At 41.9% G+C, this 17,086-nt stretch overlaps 1 protein-coding gene across 2 annotated transcripts in view; it reads right to left on the minus strand.

The window, feature by feature from the left end:
* Positions 1-14,605, minus strand: part of SLC18B1 (solute carrier family 18 member B1) — a 50,530-nt gene extending 35,925 nt beyond the window's left edge. Inside the window, exons 1-5 of one of the 2 annotated variants that reach the window (XM_040350448.1) lie at positions 14,479-14,601; positions 9,170-9,328; positions 4,472-4,567; positions 731-804; positions 134-281 (exon numbers count right to left, since the gene is read on the minus strand). In XM_040350448.1, the coding sequence (XP_040206382.1) occupies positions 134-281; positions 731-804; positions 4,472-4,567; positions 9,170-9,319 (468 nt within the window). In that variant the 5' untranslated portion in view covers positions 9,320-9,328; positions 14,479-14,601. Of the gene's footprint in view, positions 1-133; positions 282-730; positions 805-4,471; positions 4,568-9,169; positions 9,329-14,478 lie in introns of both variants that reach the window. The other variant, XM_040350449.1, reaches the window with a different exon arrangement.
* Positions 14,606-17,086: the final 2,481 nt, after the last annotated feature.

Below are 17,086 nucleotides of genomic sequence, written 5' to 3' on the forward strand. Positions count from 1 at the left end.
ATTGTGGTTGTGTGTATACCCTTAAATATTTCCATGTAATCTTAGCTGAAATTGGTGTAAACCATCGAATGCTCTTGGTAAAGCCCAACAAGTCGGCACTGTATAAATAACATTATTTTTCTTTAAAATTTACCATTGCAGTAGCTATATTGTTGGGGAATGCTTTTGCCAAAATAGAAAAAGAAGCCGTTATTGAAGCACCAAAACCCACAGCATCCACTGCTCTGACCAGAAAGCACATAGCCGCGAATATTGTTCCATCATAAATTCTGTCAAGCAACCTAAAATAAGAAAGACAACAATTTTACTATCCATGAGATCATGTAACATTTGTCCTAGTGCACCATCAAGCAAGGGCCCCTGTGTAATTTGCGTATACACCATCTAACTTATCAGTTTCACAGAGGCAAAAATAATCTGAAATTAAAATAAAAAATATCTTTGACATGCAGACCTGTTACGCATTAGTGAACTTCTAGTTTTTAGGTTTAAGATATTTTATTCATTTATTGCATACTATGATCTATTAACAAAGTGCAGTCTATAACTGCAGATTAATGTTTGATTTTGATTAGTAACTGTTTTTCTCAAGTCTTAGCTAAGCCCTAATCAATCTTACTTTATTTATATTCCGAGTTGAGTTATGTACACTACCAAGTGTATGCCAAAGCATAAAGTTTACAGTATATCGCTCATTAAATTTAAGAGTAAAAAAATATATAAACCTTACCCAAAAAGTACTGTAGCAACTCCAGATGCAACCAAACCTGACACAAACATAAATTTTGCTCCGATCTGTACAAGCTGCAAGTTTAGAAAACCCTAAAATTAGTGCAATTCTTTAAGACAAATAATATCTCAGTCAAATTGTGTGATATTCAGTATTGTACCTTTACAAACCTGGAGGTGGAATGTGGTCATTAATATAACAGCTGTGATCAGTGCCATACTGTAAAACCTTCAGGCCATAAACCATAAAGGGCCCCCTTGACCCCTAGCCCGGGGCCTTCCTTTTGAACCCGATAGCGGAACGTGCAAATGCGACCTTTATGACCCTGGCAGTTCCACCACTGTTATTAGTTTATTTTTTACTGTTTATATTTAATCATTTTTAGGAGCCCCATTGGGGGGGGGAGGCTTTGGTGAGATATCAGGGGCCTAAACAGACCTCTGATTTTGAGACAGAGAAAGGAGATTGAGGACACAGCCCTCAATCTCCTTATCTGCAGCCTCAGCTACACTGAATAAATGAACAGGTATAGCCAAGTACATATTCTCCCCTCTATTCACAAACTAAAGCATAGTAAATGTGGTTTACTATGTTTCGGGTATGAATGGACATAGTCCGTGATCAGTACAGATCACGACTCTTCATTCAGAAAAGTAAGTGGCTGGGGGAACCCGGCAGAACTGTGAAGGACAAGGAAGGGGATTGGGAAAAAGCACACAGGGGGGCAGCAGAAAGAAGATGGCTAGGAGAAGCAGATGCCTCCCTCCCACGGGCATTCAGCGGCTGCAGGAGGAAAATGAAGACATCCGTTCATCAATATGCAGCCTCTGCTACTCCTCCTATCCAGGCGTACAGGGGGGTCCATGGGTCCCCTGCAGCATGGGGCTGCAGGGGACCCATGCTAAAGAGAATGAAATAGAGTCGAAAATAAAGCAATAGAAAGAAAAAAATATATATAGACTAGAAAAGAATATAACAGAAAATAAAATAATAGAATATAATAAAGTAAAACTTAACAAAATAGAATAGAAAATAAAAGAACAGAATAGGCTAGAATATAATAACAAATGGAATAGAATAACATAGAATGAATATATCCATCTTCTGAAATTCGAAATATATATATATATATATATATATATATATATATATATATATATATATACACACACACACACACACACACACACACATATATATATATATATATATATATATATATATATAATAAAACCTATAGAATGAAATGAATGTAACCAATTTTCCAAAATTCACATAGAATTAATTTGAATTTGAATAGAAAACAATAAAATAGAATAGAAAAATAACAGAATAGTATAGAAAAAATGAAATAGAATAGAAAGAATACAACAAACTTACGAAATTCGAATTTCAAATAGAATAAATTTGAATAGAATAGAAAATAAGATAGACTAGAGAAAAAGAATAGAACAAAAAAAAGAATATAATAAAAAAAAAATTAATAGAATAGATTTGTTAGAATTTAAATAGAATAGAAAAGAATAGGAAGATGTTTATATTCATTCTATTGTTTTTTTTTCTATACTATTATGTTATTTTCTATTCTAGCTTTTTTTATTCAAATTGATTCTATTTGAATTTTGGAAAATGGTTATATTATTTCTATTCTATTAAAAACAAATTATTCTATTCGAATTTCAGAAGATGGTTATAATCTATTTTATTCTATTCTTTTTTTTTTATTCTATTCCTTTGTAGTATATAAATTTCCATTCTAATATTTTATTTTCTATCCTATTTTGTTCTGTGTTAAACCATTATATATTTTTTTATTTTCTGTTATATTCCTTTCTATTCTATTGTTATTTTCCATTTTATTCCCTTTGGAAATTGGAAAACGCGTTGAATCGATCTGAATGCGAATAAACAAAACTAATTCTGAAAACGAATGAAACAAATTTAACTAAACAAATTTATGGAAATAATAAATTGAAAACCTACGTTAGACTTACCGGTAACGGTATTTCTACGAACCTTCCAGGACGGCACACCTGAGAGATGAGGGCTCCTCCCCACAGGAAACACAATCAACTGACAACTTGTTATAAGTCCCCACCCTTCCCCTTGATCCCCAGTATGTAATAAAGTAATCCTGAACTGGTTCACAAAAGACATCATTCCACATAGGTACTTACCACCTAGCGTTTAGCTTATCTTTCCCTCCACATAGGGCGGGAAGTAGGCCTGCCATCCTGGAAGGTTCATAGAAATACCGTTACCGGTAAGTCTAACGTAGGTTTTCTCCCATCACCTTCCAGGACGGCACACCTGAGAGGATAATAAAGGAACCAACAGGCCTACTTTAGGGTGGGACCCTTGCCTGCAAGGCCTTTGTGCTAAATGTCAGATTTTGACTTGAATTTTTTTACCTCCACTCTCTAGAATGTGATGAAGTCATCCTAGCTGAATCATGTAACTGAACGGCAGGTCTGCTCCACCTATGCCCCTGCCTTCTCTTCGGATGCATGGGCTCTTAATAGATAAAATCTTAGAGCCTGAGAATTTTTTAAGATAGAAAGATTGACTGTGTCAATATTCTAGCAATCGTGGTCTATAATGTCTGTAACTGCTGCATAGGATCACCAACAAGACTAATCAGAAATTTGTTCTGTGAAACAAGGAACTACTTTGGTCAACAAAGAACATCTGGTTTTAAACCACTAGTCTGTTCAGGAGCACAATTTAGAAAAAAAGGCTTCCTGACAGATAATCCTTGTGGGTCCCCTTTTTATTTGTTTGCCATAGCCATGGTGAAAAGGAAAAAACCCACTTAAAGATAATAGATTAAGGGAAGCTTATTCCCTGGGCTCAGAGGACTGGACAGGTATGTAACCAAGCATACCCAACTTCTGGTTTTCTTCCCATCTGAATGCTGACATGTCAGATGTGAATGTGTTCTATATCCCCAGGCTCCTTATATCCCTGTGGTTGGATGCATTAAAACTGAGGATCAAGGGGAAGGGTGGGGACTTATAACAAGCTGTCAATTGATTGTGTTTCCTGTGGGGAGGAGCCCTCATCTCTCAGGTGTGTCGTCCTGGAAGGTGATAGGAATTTTTTTTTTTTCGTTCCGCACATATCTACTGTTTATGTCCTGCAACCACTTAGGGCCCTTTCACACGGGGCGGATCAGTAATGATCCGCCTCCGTGTGTGCGTCAGCTCAGCGGGGATCCTCTGTAAAATCCCTGCTGAGCCGTCGGCTGACAGGGCGGTCCCCGCACACTGTGCAGGGACCGCGCTGTCTTTTCTCCGCTCTCCCCTATGGGGGATCGGATGAACATGGATCGTGTGTCCGTGTTCATCCGATCCGATAACGGAAGAAAAAATAGGATTTTCTTCCGTCCGCAAAATCGGATGTTTGCGGAAGCGGGTGATTACGGGTGTCAGCGGATGTTCATCCGCTGACACCCGCAATCACATAGGGACCAATGTATGTCCCGTTTTCATCCGCAAACGGATGGATGAAAATGCAGACATACGTTCCGCACATGTGAAAGGGGCCATAGGCTCAATTCACTTTGGAACAATAGTTACCTGGCTTAACAATTGTTGTTTTTGGTAAACAGAAATTAGAGCTGAAGATGCTTAAAATAATGATCGTTTTGACAAATAGCACACATTTTTGTATAATAACAGTTATGTAAATATCTGTATAATAGCATGGTTCACATTTTATAAGGGAAATAGCCATACTTACATATCTCCCAAATATTAAGGAGCTTAAAAAATTAAACAAAGCAAAACATCCAAATATTAAGCCGATCACTGTGTTACTAAGCCCTTTCTTCACAGCCTATTAAAAAAAAAAAAAAAGAAGAAGAAATTATACAAATTTAAATTTACACCTTTTTAACAATTTTTTTTTTTTTTCAATCTTATGCTGCTCCCCTTTTCAAAATTGGATAATGTAAAGCTGGACATACACATGAACAATTGTATGAGCGCGACTGATCCAAACATCTCAGTCGCGACCCAATGGCTGTCTGATTGATTGATCTTGGGGGCCACCACAAAAAAAGTATTCATTTACTGGGAGATAGTCTGTGGATAACTTTATACCCAAATATACACACATATATACCGTATTTATCGGCATATAACACGCGCCGGCATATAACACGCGTCGGCATATAACACGCACCCCAATTTTAAGAGGGAAGTTTCAGGACAAAAACATATTTTTAAAATAAACAACTTTGAAGCAAATTAAGGGTCAGTGACCATCAATGCCCATCTGCAGCCCAAATAAAGTCCTCAATGCAGCACAATAATGCAGCACAAATAATGCAATAATGCAGCACAAATAATCCAGTAAAACTACAGTATCATCATTTGCAGTCTCACCATCTCCCACACCAGCAGCCTGAATCAGGAAATCACTGAGCCGTCATTTCCTTTGCACTCGGCTCTCGCGTTACACACACAGTCCCGCCTCCGCCATTGGCATTGGACCAGCTACTGTGATAGGCAGAACACTGGTCCAATGCCGGTGGCGGAGGCGGGACTGTGTGTGTAAAGTGAAAGCAGAGGAGCCGAACGGAGAGGAGATGACAGTTCTGAGGTACGCTATCAGCGTATAACACGCACCCCTGCTTTGTCCCCGATTTTCAGGGGAAAAAGTGTGTGTTATACGCCGATAAATACGGTAAATGTAACAACTTCACATTTCTGAAGTCCTCAGCGTTTTCAAATAAAAAATGTGTCAATTGAAGACAAGTTATATATTTGTTTTACACATACAAAAAAAAAAAAAAACACAATGGGGGTTATTTACGAATGGCAAATCCACTCACTTTGCACTACAAGTGCAAAGTGAACTTGAAATTGCACTGAAAGTGCGCTTGGAAGTGCAGTCGCTGTAAATCTAAGGGGTAGATCTGAAATGAGGGGAAGCTCTGCTGATTTTATTATCCACTCATGTGCAAGCTAAAATGCTTTTTTTTTTCAGTGCAATTTCAAGTGCACTTTGCACTTGTAGTTTACACATGTAGTGCAAAGTGGATTTGCCTTTAGTAAATAACCCCCAATATCTTTTACTATTTGCTATAGTAAATAATCCCAATTTAAAAAAATAAAAAAAATGTTTTCCTCAGTTTAGGCCTATATATATTCTTCTACATTTTTGGTAAAAAAAAGAAAAACGCAATAAGCGTATATTGATTGGTTTGCACAAAAGTTATAGCGTCTACAAACTATGGGAAAGATTCAGGGCATTTATATGCAGTTTTTAAATTTATTTTTAATTTTTACTAGTAATGGTGGTGATCTGCGTATTTTTGCGGTATTGCGACGGACAGGTCGGACACTTTTGTCACATTTTTGGGACCAATGACATTTACAGAGCAATCGGTGCTATAAATATGCACTGATTACTATGTAAATGTCACTGATGGGGAAGGGGTTAACACTAGGGGGTGATTAAAGGTTTAACGGTGTTCCCTATTGTGCGTTTTAACTGTGGGGGGATGGGACTAACTAGGAGATTTGACAGAGCATGATTTCTAGTTTGTAGAAACACACGCTCTGTCATCTCTCCTCAGACAGCATGGGGATTTGTGCGTTTACACACACACAAACACCCGTGCTACCGCTCATGCATGAGATTGCGCCAGCCGGCCATGCGCATCGGGTACCCGACTGTGCGTGCCCTCTGGTGGCTCTCCTGGGCGAAGCCGTATATATGGGATTTCGCCCATGAGAGCCATTCTGCCACAGTATATATGCGTGAGCTGGTCGGGAACCGGTTAAAGAAGAATTCCAAGTATGGATATTTTTACATTGTTACATTGGTCCAGTGGAGGTATGTACAGTATACATACCCGTGGTATCCCTCTAGAATTCGCTATAGTAGCAGTGTCTACACCAGTAATCTCCATTAGCTACTGGGCACCGTGCTGCTTTGTGAATACAGGAGGCCACTGGCTCGGCATGGAAGCCATTTATAGAACAATTTGCATTTTCTCAATGAATGCAAAGAGTTTTCTGATTGGACGAGGTGGAGCAGTGATGTCCCACTCTCTGCTTCATGCTATCAAAGCATGCTTTGCATTCATTGAGAAAATGCAGAATGTTCTCTGAATTGTGCCATGCTGAGCAGGTGACCTCCTGTGTTCACAATGCAGTGGGGCAGCCACTAGGGATGCAAAAACTAGTGGAGGAGATCACTATGGTAATGGTGTCTACTACAGTGATTTCCAGCTTCTACAAGAATCCCACAGGTATGGTATATGCATAATTACATGTAAAAAAAAAAAAAATCTGTACCTCTAATTATTCTTTAACCACTTCCATACCAGGCACTTAAGCACCTTCCTGCCCAAGCCAATTTTCAGCTTTCAGCGCTGTCGCAATTTGAATGACAATTGCGCGGTCATGCTACACTGTACCCAAACAATTTTTTTATCATTTTGTTCCCACAAATAGACCTTTCTTTTGGTGGTATTTGATCACCTCTGCGATTTTTATATTTTGCACAACGAATAAAAAGACCGAAAATTTTAAAAAAAAAATTTTTATTTGTTTCTGTTAAAAAAATTTTTTTATTTAAATACGTTTTCTTCTTCAATGACTGCCACTGATTAGGAAAATTTATTCTTACCTGAAATTTTCTTTTCCTGTAGTCCGTAGGCGGCACAGGTTTGTGTGCCGCCGTAGGACGACCAGGAATAGGAAAATTTATTCTTACCTGAAATTTTCTTTTCCTGTAGTCCGTAGGCGGCACACAAACCTGTGCCGCCGTAGGACGACCAGGAAATGGCTGCACTGACTGCCACTGATATGGCTGCACTGACTGCCACTGATATGGCTGCACTGACTGCCACTGATATGGCTGCACTGACTGCCACTGATATGGCTGCACTGACTGCCACTGATATGGCTGCACCGATGAGGTGGCACTGATAAGCACTGATGATGGGCACAGATAGGCGCCACTGATGGGCACCACTCATGGGCGGCTCATGGGCAATAGACATCCAGTCAGAATAACAGAACCACTTCCCGGACGTCAATATACTATTGACCGGGCGGGAAGTGGTTAATGTTTGATCTTTCTTCAAGCATGCTGAAAATAGCTTGCACCACTCAAGACAAAGGGGTTTATTTACTAAAGCTGGAGAGTGCAAAATCAGGCTCACTTCTGCAAAGAAACCAATCAGCTTCTAACCTCTGCTTGTTCAATCAAGGTTTAAGGCAATCAAACCTGGAAGCTGATTGGTTTTAATCTAGAAGTGAGTCTTATTTTGCACTCTCCAGCTTTAGTAAATAAACCCCAAAGTGTGGAATTATCAGCTAAGCATTTTCTACTTGAAAGTCCATAACAAATTATTTGTGTGTTTATTCAATTATTATTGCAATGGCTGACTCTTGAGTATGGTAAAGAAAGACCTAAAAGTTTGTGGAAAATATTCTGTTTTACAACTGCCACAACCTTAATACCTCACAGCCACAGATATCCGACTCCACATCAAAGGGTGATATTCAACAGAGATAAAGCGGAAGTAAACCCATACATAAAACAGTTTCATTTATGGCATGTGCCGGAAATGTAACACTCCCATTGGTTGGGCTCTCAACCAAACCATCCAATGGCTGATGTCATAACTGATCACATGTGCAGCATCATGGCAGTTGTAGATTAAACAGAAGCAAAGATGGCAGCTCCCTTGGCTGAAAATTATATGGGGGTTTACTTACACTGTAAGCCGGCCATACGTGGATGAAAAGTTTGACCAGTTTAGCAGGGACCAGCATAATTTTCGATCCACGTATGGTCAGGGGAGGTTGTACAGAAGTCGATCTACAGATTGACTTTTGTACAACCACCCTGTCAGACTTTTCCCGCTTGGTCAGTGCTGCAGGCTATAGCTTGCAACGCTGATCACTTTATTCTGAAAAGTCTCCCCACTGTCAGAAAGCAAAGACATTTCCCCCACTCCCTCCTTCAATGTATGAATGGGGGAATTAGGTAAATCTCTCCAAACAGCAAGAAAAGCTGAAAGATATTCTAATCTAACACATAACACATCTAACAAATAATTGCAGCTGTTGGATTTTAATAGGACACTTACCTGTCCTGGTGTCCATCAGCTGTCGGGTGCTGCCGCAACCATTGCGGGTAAGGGAACCCGGCAGTGTAGGCTTTCGGCTTCATGCCGGGAACCCTACTCCCGGAAGTGGGAAAGGATACCTGCCCCCCCTCCCCCCGAAAGGTGCCAATTGTGGCACCGGAGGGGGGGGGGGGAATCTGATGAGCGGAAGTTCCACTTTTGGGTGGAACTCCGCTTTAAGACACTCATATGCCTTGCTTGTTTGTTTTAACTGGTATTCCCCTCCATAAAAAACATACTGTTGTTAATGGGTCAAGGACCAAGTCCCTAACCAGGTTTGTTTTTACCTCTTGAGGAAAAAAAGGTCCCAAAATGGAGTAACAGATCATAGAACTAAAGTTAAGTGAAGCAGTAGAAAGAAGTGTCAATATCTGATTCCTTGATAGATTTCTGATGCTGTTAGAATTATCAGGTGTGCTGTCCGTAGGATCATCCATCTTGATTATCTGAAAAGAGAAACACGAGAGAAAACAGTTTAACCATTGATCAGGCATTGCAGTGGTCTAGCAAGACAAAAGCAGAGGAGACATCTACTGTATCTCAAGACTGCTGAGACTTGACATGCACCATCCCCGACAGCAACACAGAATATAAGAAGCCTTCCTGTGTCCCATAAAAGAGGGAACAATCAAGCCACTCACATAGTCCAGCCACTGCAAGTGATGTCCAAAATGCAGACCATCAATTGTATATATTAGATTGTCTATAGACAGTATAAAAAGGGATTATACACAGAGTCACGTTATATTGCATGATAACTGCATTGTGACAACATTAGGATAGAGTTTAAACTATTTTAAGAGATGCCATACTTGCTCAAATGTCTTTTGGAAACGATCTGAAAACCTTAGTCAGCACAAGCCGAGAGTAGAGCAGCAACACGGGTATGGGGCTGCAGGAGACAATCTACAAACGTGTGGCATCCATTACCATACAATAAGAGAATCTACACGGCTACCAAACAGAAAGTGTATGAGTATTGTAGCGCTACCCCCCCCCCCCCCCCGCAAGAGCTGCTACTGAATATGGGCATCTCCCACCCTGCACAGCCAGGCACATGAATTTACCACTCACTCTGGAGACAAGAAGCAGTCCTTGCAGCTTTGTTTTTTTGTTGAAAGAGATTAAACTTGGATGGGGAAGGGTTGCTATGGGATGCCCACTTGATCAGCAAAGAAATCTTCAGGGACACAAACTATATACATCCAGTATATACACTTCTCCTCTTCTACCTTCAGCACAGATTTTCTTGTAGAACTACATCTCCCAGGACCAGCTAGCACTGACAGTTTGATCAAACTCAATCAGATCCAAGTGAATGCCCTTTGCAGGCAGGGACCATGGGCCCCTTTGGTAGTATAGCAAAAAAAGAGAGGTCTTTAGTTCTAGCTGTCCTACTCCTGTGGCTACCGCTCTCAGTACCACCTTTTCAGGCACTGCCAGCCCACCTGGCTGCAGCTGCCCATCTCACTAGCCCTTCTGGCTACTTCTCCACAGTCCTCCCATACTGACTCTGCATCCATCACAGACTGCTTGCCCCCAGTCCCTTCAGGCATGCCCCTCAGTCTTCTGACTGTCACACTCACCATCCCACATGGCCGCCTTCCTCCTTGAATATTTCCTTGGTAGTGTTCTCCCGCTGTCCTCTCCTTGCTCCCATGCCTCCTGGTCAGGATCCCCCTGTGTGTCATAAGGAGGGGTCCCTTCTGCACCCGAGCCTAAGCCCTGAGCCCCGCCCCCCAGACTGGGGAGCTACTCTAAAAAGCCTCCGACAGCCTAAAACTCCATCTCCATCTTCCACACTTCCTCCTGGGCTGACCCACAGTATTTGAGGAGGCCTGCCCCCTGCCAACCCATCTGTTGGGGATTGGTCAGGGCCCTCAGAATTTTCCCCAAAGATGCTGCTTGCAGGACTTTTTCAAATGTAAGCACACCACCCCAGTGTGAAAGCACCCATTGCAGAAAATGGGAGGCAGTTTTCAGGCGCCATTTCTATTGTTAAAACGACTGAAAACTGCCTCAGTATGAAAGTGGTCTTATTATGACATATAAACTGAACAACAATCTTTTAGGTGGAGGGAAGTAAAAATAAAAATAATATGCATTAGTGTGTACACCCTTAAACTAATACTTTGTTGAAGCACCTTTTGATTTTATTAAAGCACTCAGTCTTTTTGGGTATGAGTCTATCAGGCATGGCACATCTTTACTTGGCAATATTTGCCCACTCTTCTTTGCAAAAACACTCCAAATCTGTCAGATTGTGAGGTCATCTCCTGTGCACAGCGCTCCTTAGATCACCCCACAGATTTTCCGAAACTTTATTTTTCTTCTGGTGAAGCCGTTGATTTGGATGTATGCTTTGGGTTGTTGTCATGCTGAAATATGAAGTTCCTCTTCTTAGTCAGTTTTCTAGCAGAAGCCTGAAGATTTTGTCCCAATATTGACTGGTATTTGGAACTGTTCATATTTCCCTCTACATGACTCTACAGAGCCGGTTCACACAGGGGCGACCTGTAGGAGCGACGCAAGTCGCTCAGACTTAGAAAAAGGTTCCTGTACGACTTTGGGGTGACTTGCATTGACTTCAATACAGAAGTCATTTTGCAAGTTGCCTCTCAAGTCGTCCTGAGATCGCCTTGCTGAGTCGCCCCCAAAGTCCTGCCGCCTGTGTGTGAACCAGCCCTAAGGCTCCTGTTCCATCTGAAGAAAAACATCCCCAAAGCATGAAGATGCCACCACCATGCTTCACTTTGGGTATGGTGTTCTTTTGGTGATGTGCAGTGTTGTTTTTGCACCAAACATTTCTTTTGGAATTATGGCCAAAACGTTCAACCATGGTTTCATCAGACCATAACACATTTTACCACATGCGTTTGGGAGACTTCAGATGTGATTTTGCACATTTTAGCCGGGGTTGGATGTTTTTCTTACTAAGAAAAGGTTTCCGTCTTGCCACTCTACCCCATGTCAAAGACATATGAAGAATACGGGAGATTGTTGTCACATGTACCACACAGCCAGTGCTTGCCAGATATTCCTGCAGCTCCTTTAGGCCTCATTTCCACTGGCGTTTTTACAGCCACGTTTCTGAGCGTTTTTTACAGCTTAAAAACGCCTGTCCATGTTATTCTATGGCTTCATTCCCACATAGGCGTTTTTGAGCTGCAAGTGGCATAGACGTTTTTGAGCTGTAAAAAAGCCTAACAACAGTGGCTGTAAAAACGCCAGTGGAAATGAAGCCTTAATGTTGCTGTAGGCCTCTTGGCAATTTTTGAGGGACGTCCAGTTCTTGGGAATGTCACTGTAGTGCCATATTTTCTCCACTTGATGATGAATGTTTTCACTGTGTTCCATGGTATAGCTAATGCCTTGGAAATTCTTTTGTACCCTTCTCCTGACTGATACCTTTTGACAATGAGATCCCTCTGATACTTTAAAAGCTCTCTGTGGACCATGGGTGTAGCTGTAGAATGCAACTAAGCAAATGTCAGGAAAGACCTACTAGAACAGCTGAACTTTATTTGGGGTTAATCAGAGGCACTTTAAAATGATGGCAGGTGTGTACTGACTCCTATTTAACATGAGTTTGAATGTGATTGCTTAATTCTGAATTTAGGATGTGCATACTTATGGAACTACATTATTTTTTTTATTTTTATTTTTTTATTTTTTTTTCCTGCTCCTAAAAGATTTCAGTTTGTTTTTCAACGGAGTTGTACAGTTTATAGGTTACATTAAGGCCTGATTCATACCTATGCGTTTTTAGTGCTTTTTGCTGTATTGCAAAATGCAAAAAGCACTAAAAATGCATAGGTGTGAATCAGGCCTAAAGGTGGAAAAAGTTCTTAAAATGATTTACCTTTGTCTATTTTTTACATCACAGAAACCTGACATTTTAACAGGGGTATGTAGACTTTTTATATCCTTTGTATCTGTTGTCATGCAGGAAAATGCACCAAAAACGCATGTATATGTGTTTTTGATACAATTCCATCGAAGTCTTCGGACTCAAAAATGCACTGTGTAAAAAAAAAGTCCCTACACCTTTCCCAAATAATGCATTGCAGGAAACTGCACAGATATGAATGGGACCCATCAGAAATAAGGTTAAATGGATTGTAGTGTGTTTCTGTGGATCTGAAAACACGCTAAAAAATAAAAAGATATGAACCTAGCCTTTGATTGACCTAAGGGCCACTTCACACTAGATCGCGGTGCAGGAAACCTGAGTTCCGTGCACATTTCCCTCACCGCATTCAAAACGCACTGCAGAAGGTGCCAATATTAAGTTAAAGGGGTTGTAAAGGTACATGTTTTTTCACCTTTTTTTTCACCTTTTTCACCCCCCCCGTTTACTTACCTGAGCCATGGAAATTCTGGCGTTGTGAATGCGCTCGATCGTTGCCTGGGCTTTTTGGCGCTTCAGATAGATTGATTGCAGCGCAGCCATTGGCTCGCGCTGCTGTCAATCAAATCCAATGCTGCCGAGTCATACAGTTGGCGGCTATAGCCACCGACTGTATCACACAGGAGCACCCCTGCAAGCTAACCCCCTCGGGAAAGAGCTTCCCAGAGTGAGTTAGCTCTTGCGGGTAGGAGCTGATAGAGCCACCGTGGGACCCCAGAAGAGGGTGTTCGGGGCCACTCTGTGCAAAATGAACTGCACAGTGGAGGTAAGTATGATATGTTTGTTATTTTTTTTAAAACACAAACCTATAGTATCACTTTAATGACACCCAAAATGCAGGTCGCAAGCGCAGTGCGTTTTCCTGCACCAGATCGCACGGTACGGAGGTACAATGTGATGTGGTTGCGGTGAATTTCCAAAAGAAGTGCATGCGCTACTTTTGGTGTGCTGCAATTTCAGCCCATTCATTTTGAATGGGCTGAAATCGCACTGAATGTGAATCAAACAGGAAACGCACAGTGTGTTCCTGTGCGATTCCAGGTGTGAACTGGCCCTTAGCCTAGGTTCACACGGACAGTGGGAATGAAATGGTGCGAGTTCCTGCATGTCAGTCCTGACTTTGGGGGGGTTCAGAGACATCTTTGCGGGTTTATATACAGATGTCTATTGAAATCGCACACCGACGTTGCCAAAAGTAGTACAGAAACGACTTTTACGAATCAGTGCGGCATCAGTGTGTCATTGCCGGCAATAGCTGCCGATTTGGTATGCAGTTTGACATGTCAAATCGCTGCAATGTGAACCAGGGCTAATCCAAACATTTCATGAAATCACTGTGCGTACATTGATGTATTTTCCTAACACTATCTGACATGAGACATGTGCCTGGGTCCTAAGTGATTACAATAAACATTGTGGCCAGCTGGGGGGGGGCATTCTCCTATCTAAGCCTCAAAGCCAAGCAAAGTTTAACACACAAAGAAAACTCCCTGACCTTCATCTCTCCCACAGCAGCCAAGTAAAGCACACAAGTAACATTCATGAACATAAAAGAGCGAAGAAGAAAATAATACACGTTGACGCAGAGATTTACACATTCGTTCCTCGATTATCGAACGCTAGGCCCCTCAGATACACAAGACATGTGTTTTGTAAAAGAAAGTATCCAATGAGTTGTAAAATGACCTGTCTCCTGTGATTTTCCGGCTCCTCTTTCTTCTTCCCCAGCTGAGATTGAGTAGTGAGAGCTCTAGCTCCTTACTCAGGGCTGTCCTGTGTGCTTAGACTCGCCCTCCCCTAATCACATGGCGCTGGATGAAGCACATTCTTACACAATTCACACACTGTCCTCCGAATCCTACCCTTCTCTATGTGTCATACTTCTATACTAAGAAAACATTGACCCTAAAGAGTCCCTGTCATCACTCCATGCATGTTAAATACGACAAGTAAATGTATTATTATTATATGGGTTTTATATTGCGCCAACCGTTTGCGCAGCGCTTAAAAAAATAAAGGCAGACATTACAATTTGGTACAAGAGGAATCAGAGGGCCCTGCTCATTAGAGCTTACAATCTACAAAGGGAGGGTCAATTTATACAAAAGGTAATAGCCATGGGGGATGAACTGATGGAGGAAGTTAACCACCTAACCCCCGGACCATATTGCTGGTCAAAGACCAGAGCACTTTTTTGCGATTCGGCACTGCGTCGCTTTAACTGACAATTGCGCAGTCGTGCGACGTGGCTCTCAAACAAAATTGGCGTCCTTTTTTCCCCACAAATAGAGATTTCTTTTGATGGTATTTGATCAACTCTGCGGTTTTTAGTTTTTGCGCTATAAACAAAAATAGAGCGACAATTTTGAAAAAAATTAATATTTTTTACTTTTTGCTATAAATATCCCCCAAAAATATATTAAAAAAAAATGTTTTTCTCAGTTTAGGCCGATACGTATTCTTCTACATATTTTTCGTAAAAGAAAATCGCAATAAGCGTTTATTGATTGGTTTGCGCAAAAGTTATAGCGTTTACAAAATAGGGGGTATTTTTATGGCATTTTTATTAACATTTTTTTTTTTACTAGTAATGGCGGCGATCAGCGATTTTTTTCCGGTACTGCGACATTATGGCGGACACTTCGGACACTTTTGACACATATTTGGGACCATTGGCATTTTTTTAGCGATCAGTGCTATAAAAATGCACTGGATTACTATAAAAATACCACTGGCAGTGAAGGGGTTACCACTAGGGGGCAGGGAAGGGGTTAAGTATGTTCCCTGGGTGTGTTATAACTGTAGGGGGGGTGGCCCCACTAGGGGAAATGACTGATCGCTGTTCATACATTGTATTAACAGAAGATCAGCATTTCTCTCCCTGACAGGACCGGGAGCTGTGCGTTTACACACACAGCTCCCGGTCCTCGCTCTGTAACGAGCGATCGCGTGTGCCCGGCGGCGACGCGCACGGGAGTCGGGGGCGACTAGTGGCCTGCGCGAGAGCCAACGTTATACTACGTGCTCTCGCGCAGGGGAGCCGACCTGCCGGCTGGTCGGCAAGTGGTTAAAGCGGTTGTATACCCCTGGAAAAAAAAAACTGCAAGGCAAAGGCATAATGAGCTAATATGACTAGCATACTAGCTCATTATCAATTACTTACTTTAGATCGAAGCCCCCGCAGCGTTTCTTGGACACCTCCTCCATCGCCACCATTATATCTGTAGTGACTTCTGGGTATCGCTGCTCTGTCGCTGTGACTGGCCGGAGCCGCGACAACGTCACTCCCGCACATACGCGCAGGATAGGCTTCTTTAAACAGAAGAGTTTTCAGGGATCGTCTAAATATGGATAGATTAGGGGACATTCGGACAGATTGAGGTAGGGAGTTCCAAAAGATGGGGGAAGCTCTAGTGAAATGCTGGAGGCGAGCATGGGAGGAGGTGACAAGGGAGCTAGAGATCAGGAGGTCTTGAGGGGACCGAAGAGAGCGGCTTGGTTGGTATTTTGGGACTAGGTAAGTGATGTAGCTGGGGGCAGAGTTATGGATGGCTTTGTAAATTATTGTTGGTACTTTGAATTTTATTTGTTGGGTGAGTGGGAGCCAGTGGAAGGATTGGCAGAGAGGGGTGGAGGACACTGAATGGTTGGTAATGTGGATGAGTCTTGCAGCGGCATTCATGATGGACTGACGGGGGTTAGTCTATGTAAAGGTAATCCAATGAAGAGGGAGTTGCAGTAGTCGAGGCGAGAGGTGACCAGGGAGTGAATTAAAAGCTTGGTGGTGTCATTAGATAAAAAGGGGCGTATTCTGGAAATGTTGCGGAGGATAAGGCGGCATGATTAGGACAGGGATTGGATGTGGGCCTGAAAGGACAGTTCAGAGTCTAAGTTTACCCCTAGCACCCTGGCATGTGGGGACGGACTGATAGATGTGCCATTGAACTTGATAAGTCGGGGAAAGGGACAAGTGGGGGAGGAAATATTAAGAGCTCAGTTTTAGATAGATTCAAATTGAGGAAGTGGTTTTTACATCCAGTCTGTTAGTAAATCAGTAATGTGTGAGGAGATTGATGGGGTGAGCTGAGGGGCAGAGCGATAGAGGGATAGAGGTGTCGTCAGCATATAAATGGTAGTGGAAGCCATGGGAGGCTATCAGCTGACCCAGGGAGGATGTGTAGTTCGAGAATAGCATTGGTCCAAGGAAAGAACCTTGGGGGACCCCAACGGTAAGAGGAGTTGGAGAGGAATGTACTCACATACTGATGATAAAAAAAAGGAGACAGGGTTAGGC

The sequence above is a fragment of the Rana temporaria genome, chromosome 4 (genome assembly GCF_905171775.1).
Source record: "Rana temporaria chromosome 4, aRanTem1.1, whole genome shotgun sequence".
In the NCBI taxonomy this organism is placed as follows: Eukaryota; Metazoa; Chordata; class Amphibia; order Anura; family Ranidae; genus Rana; species Rana temporaria.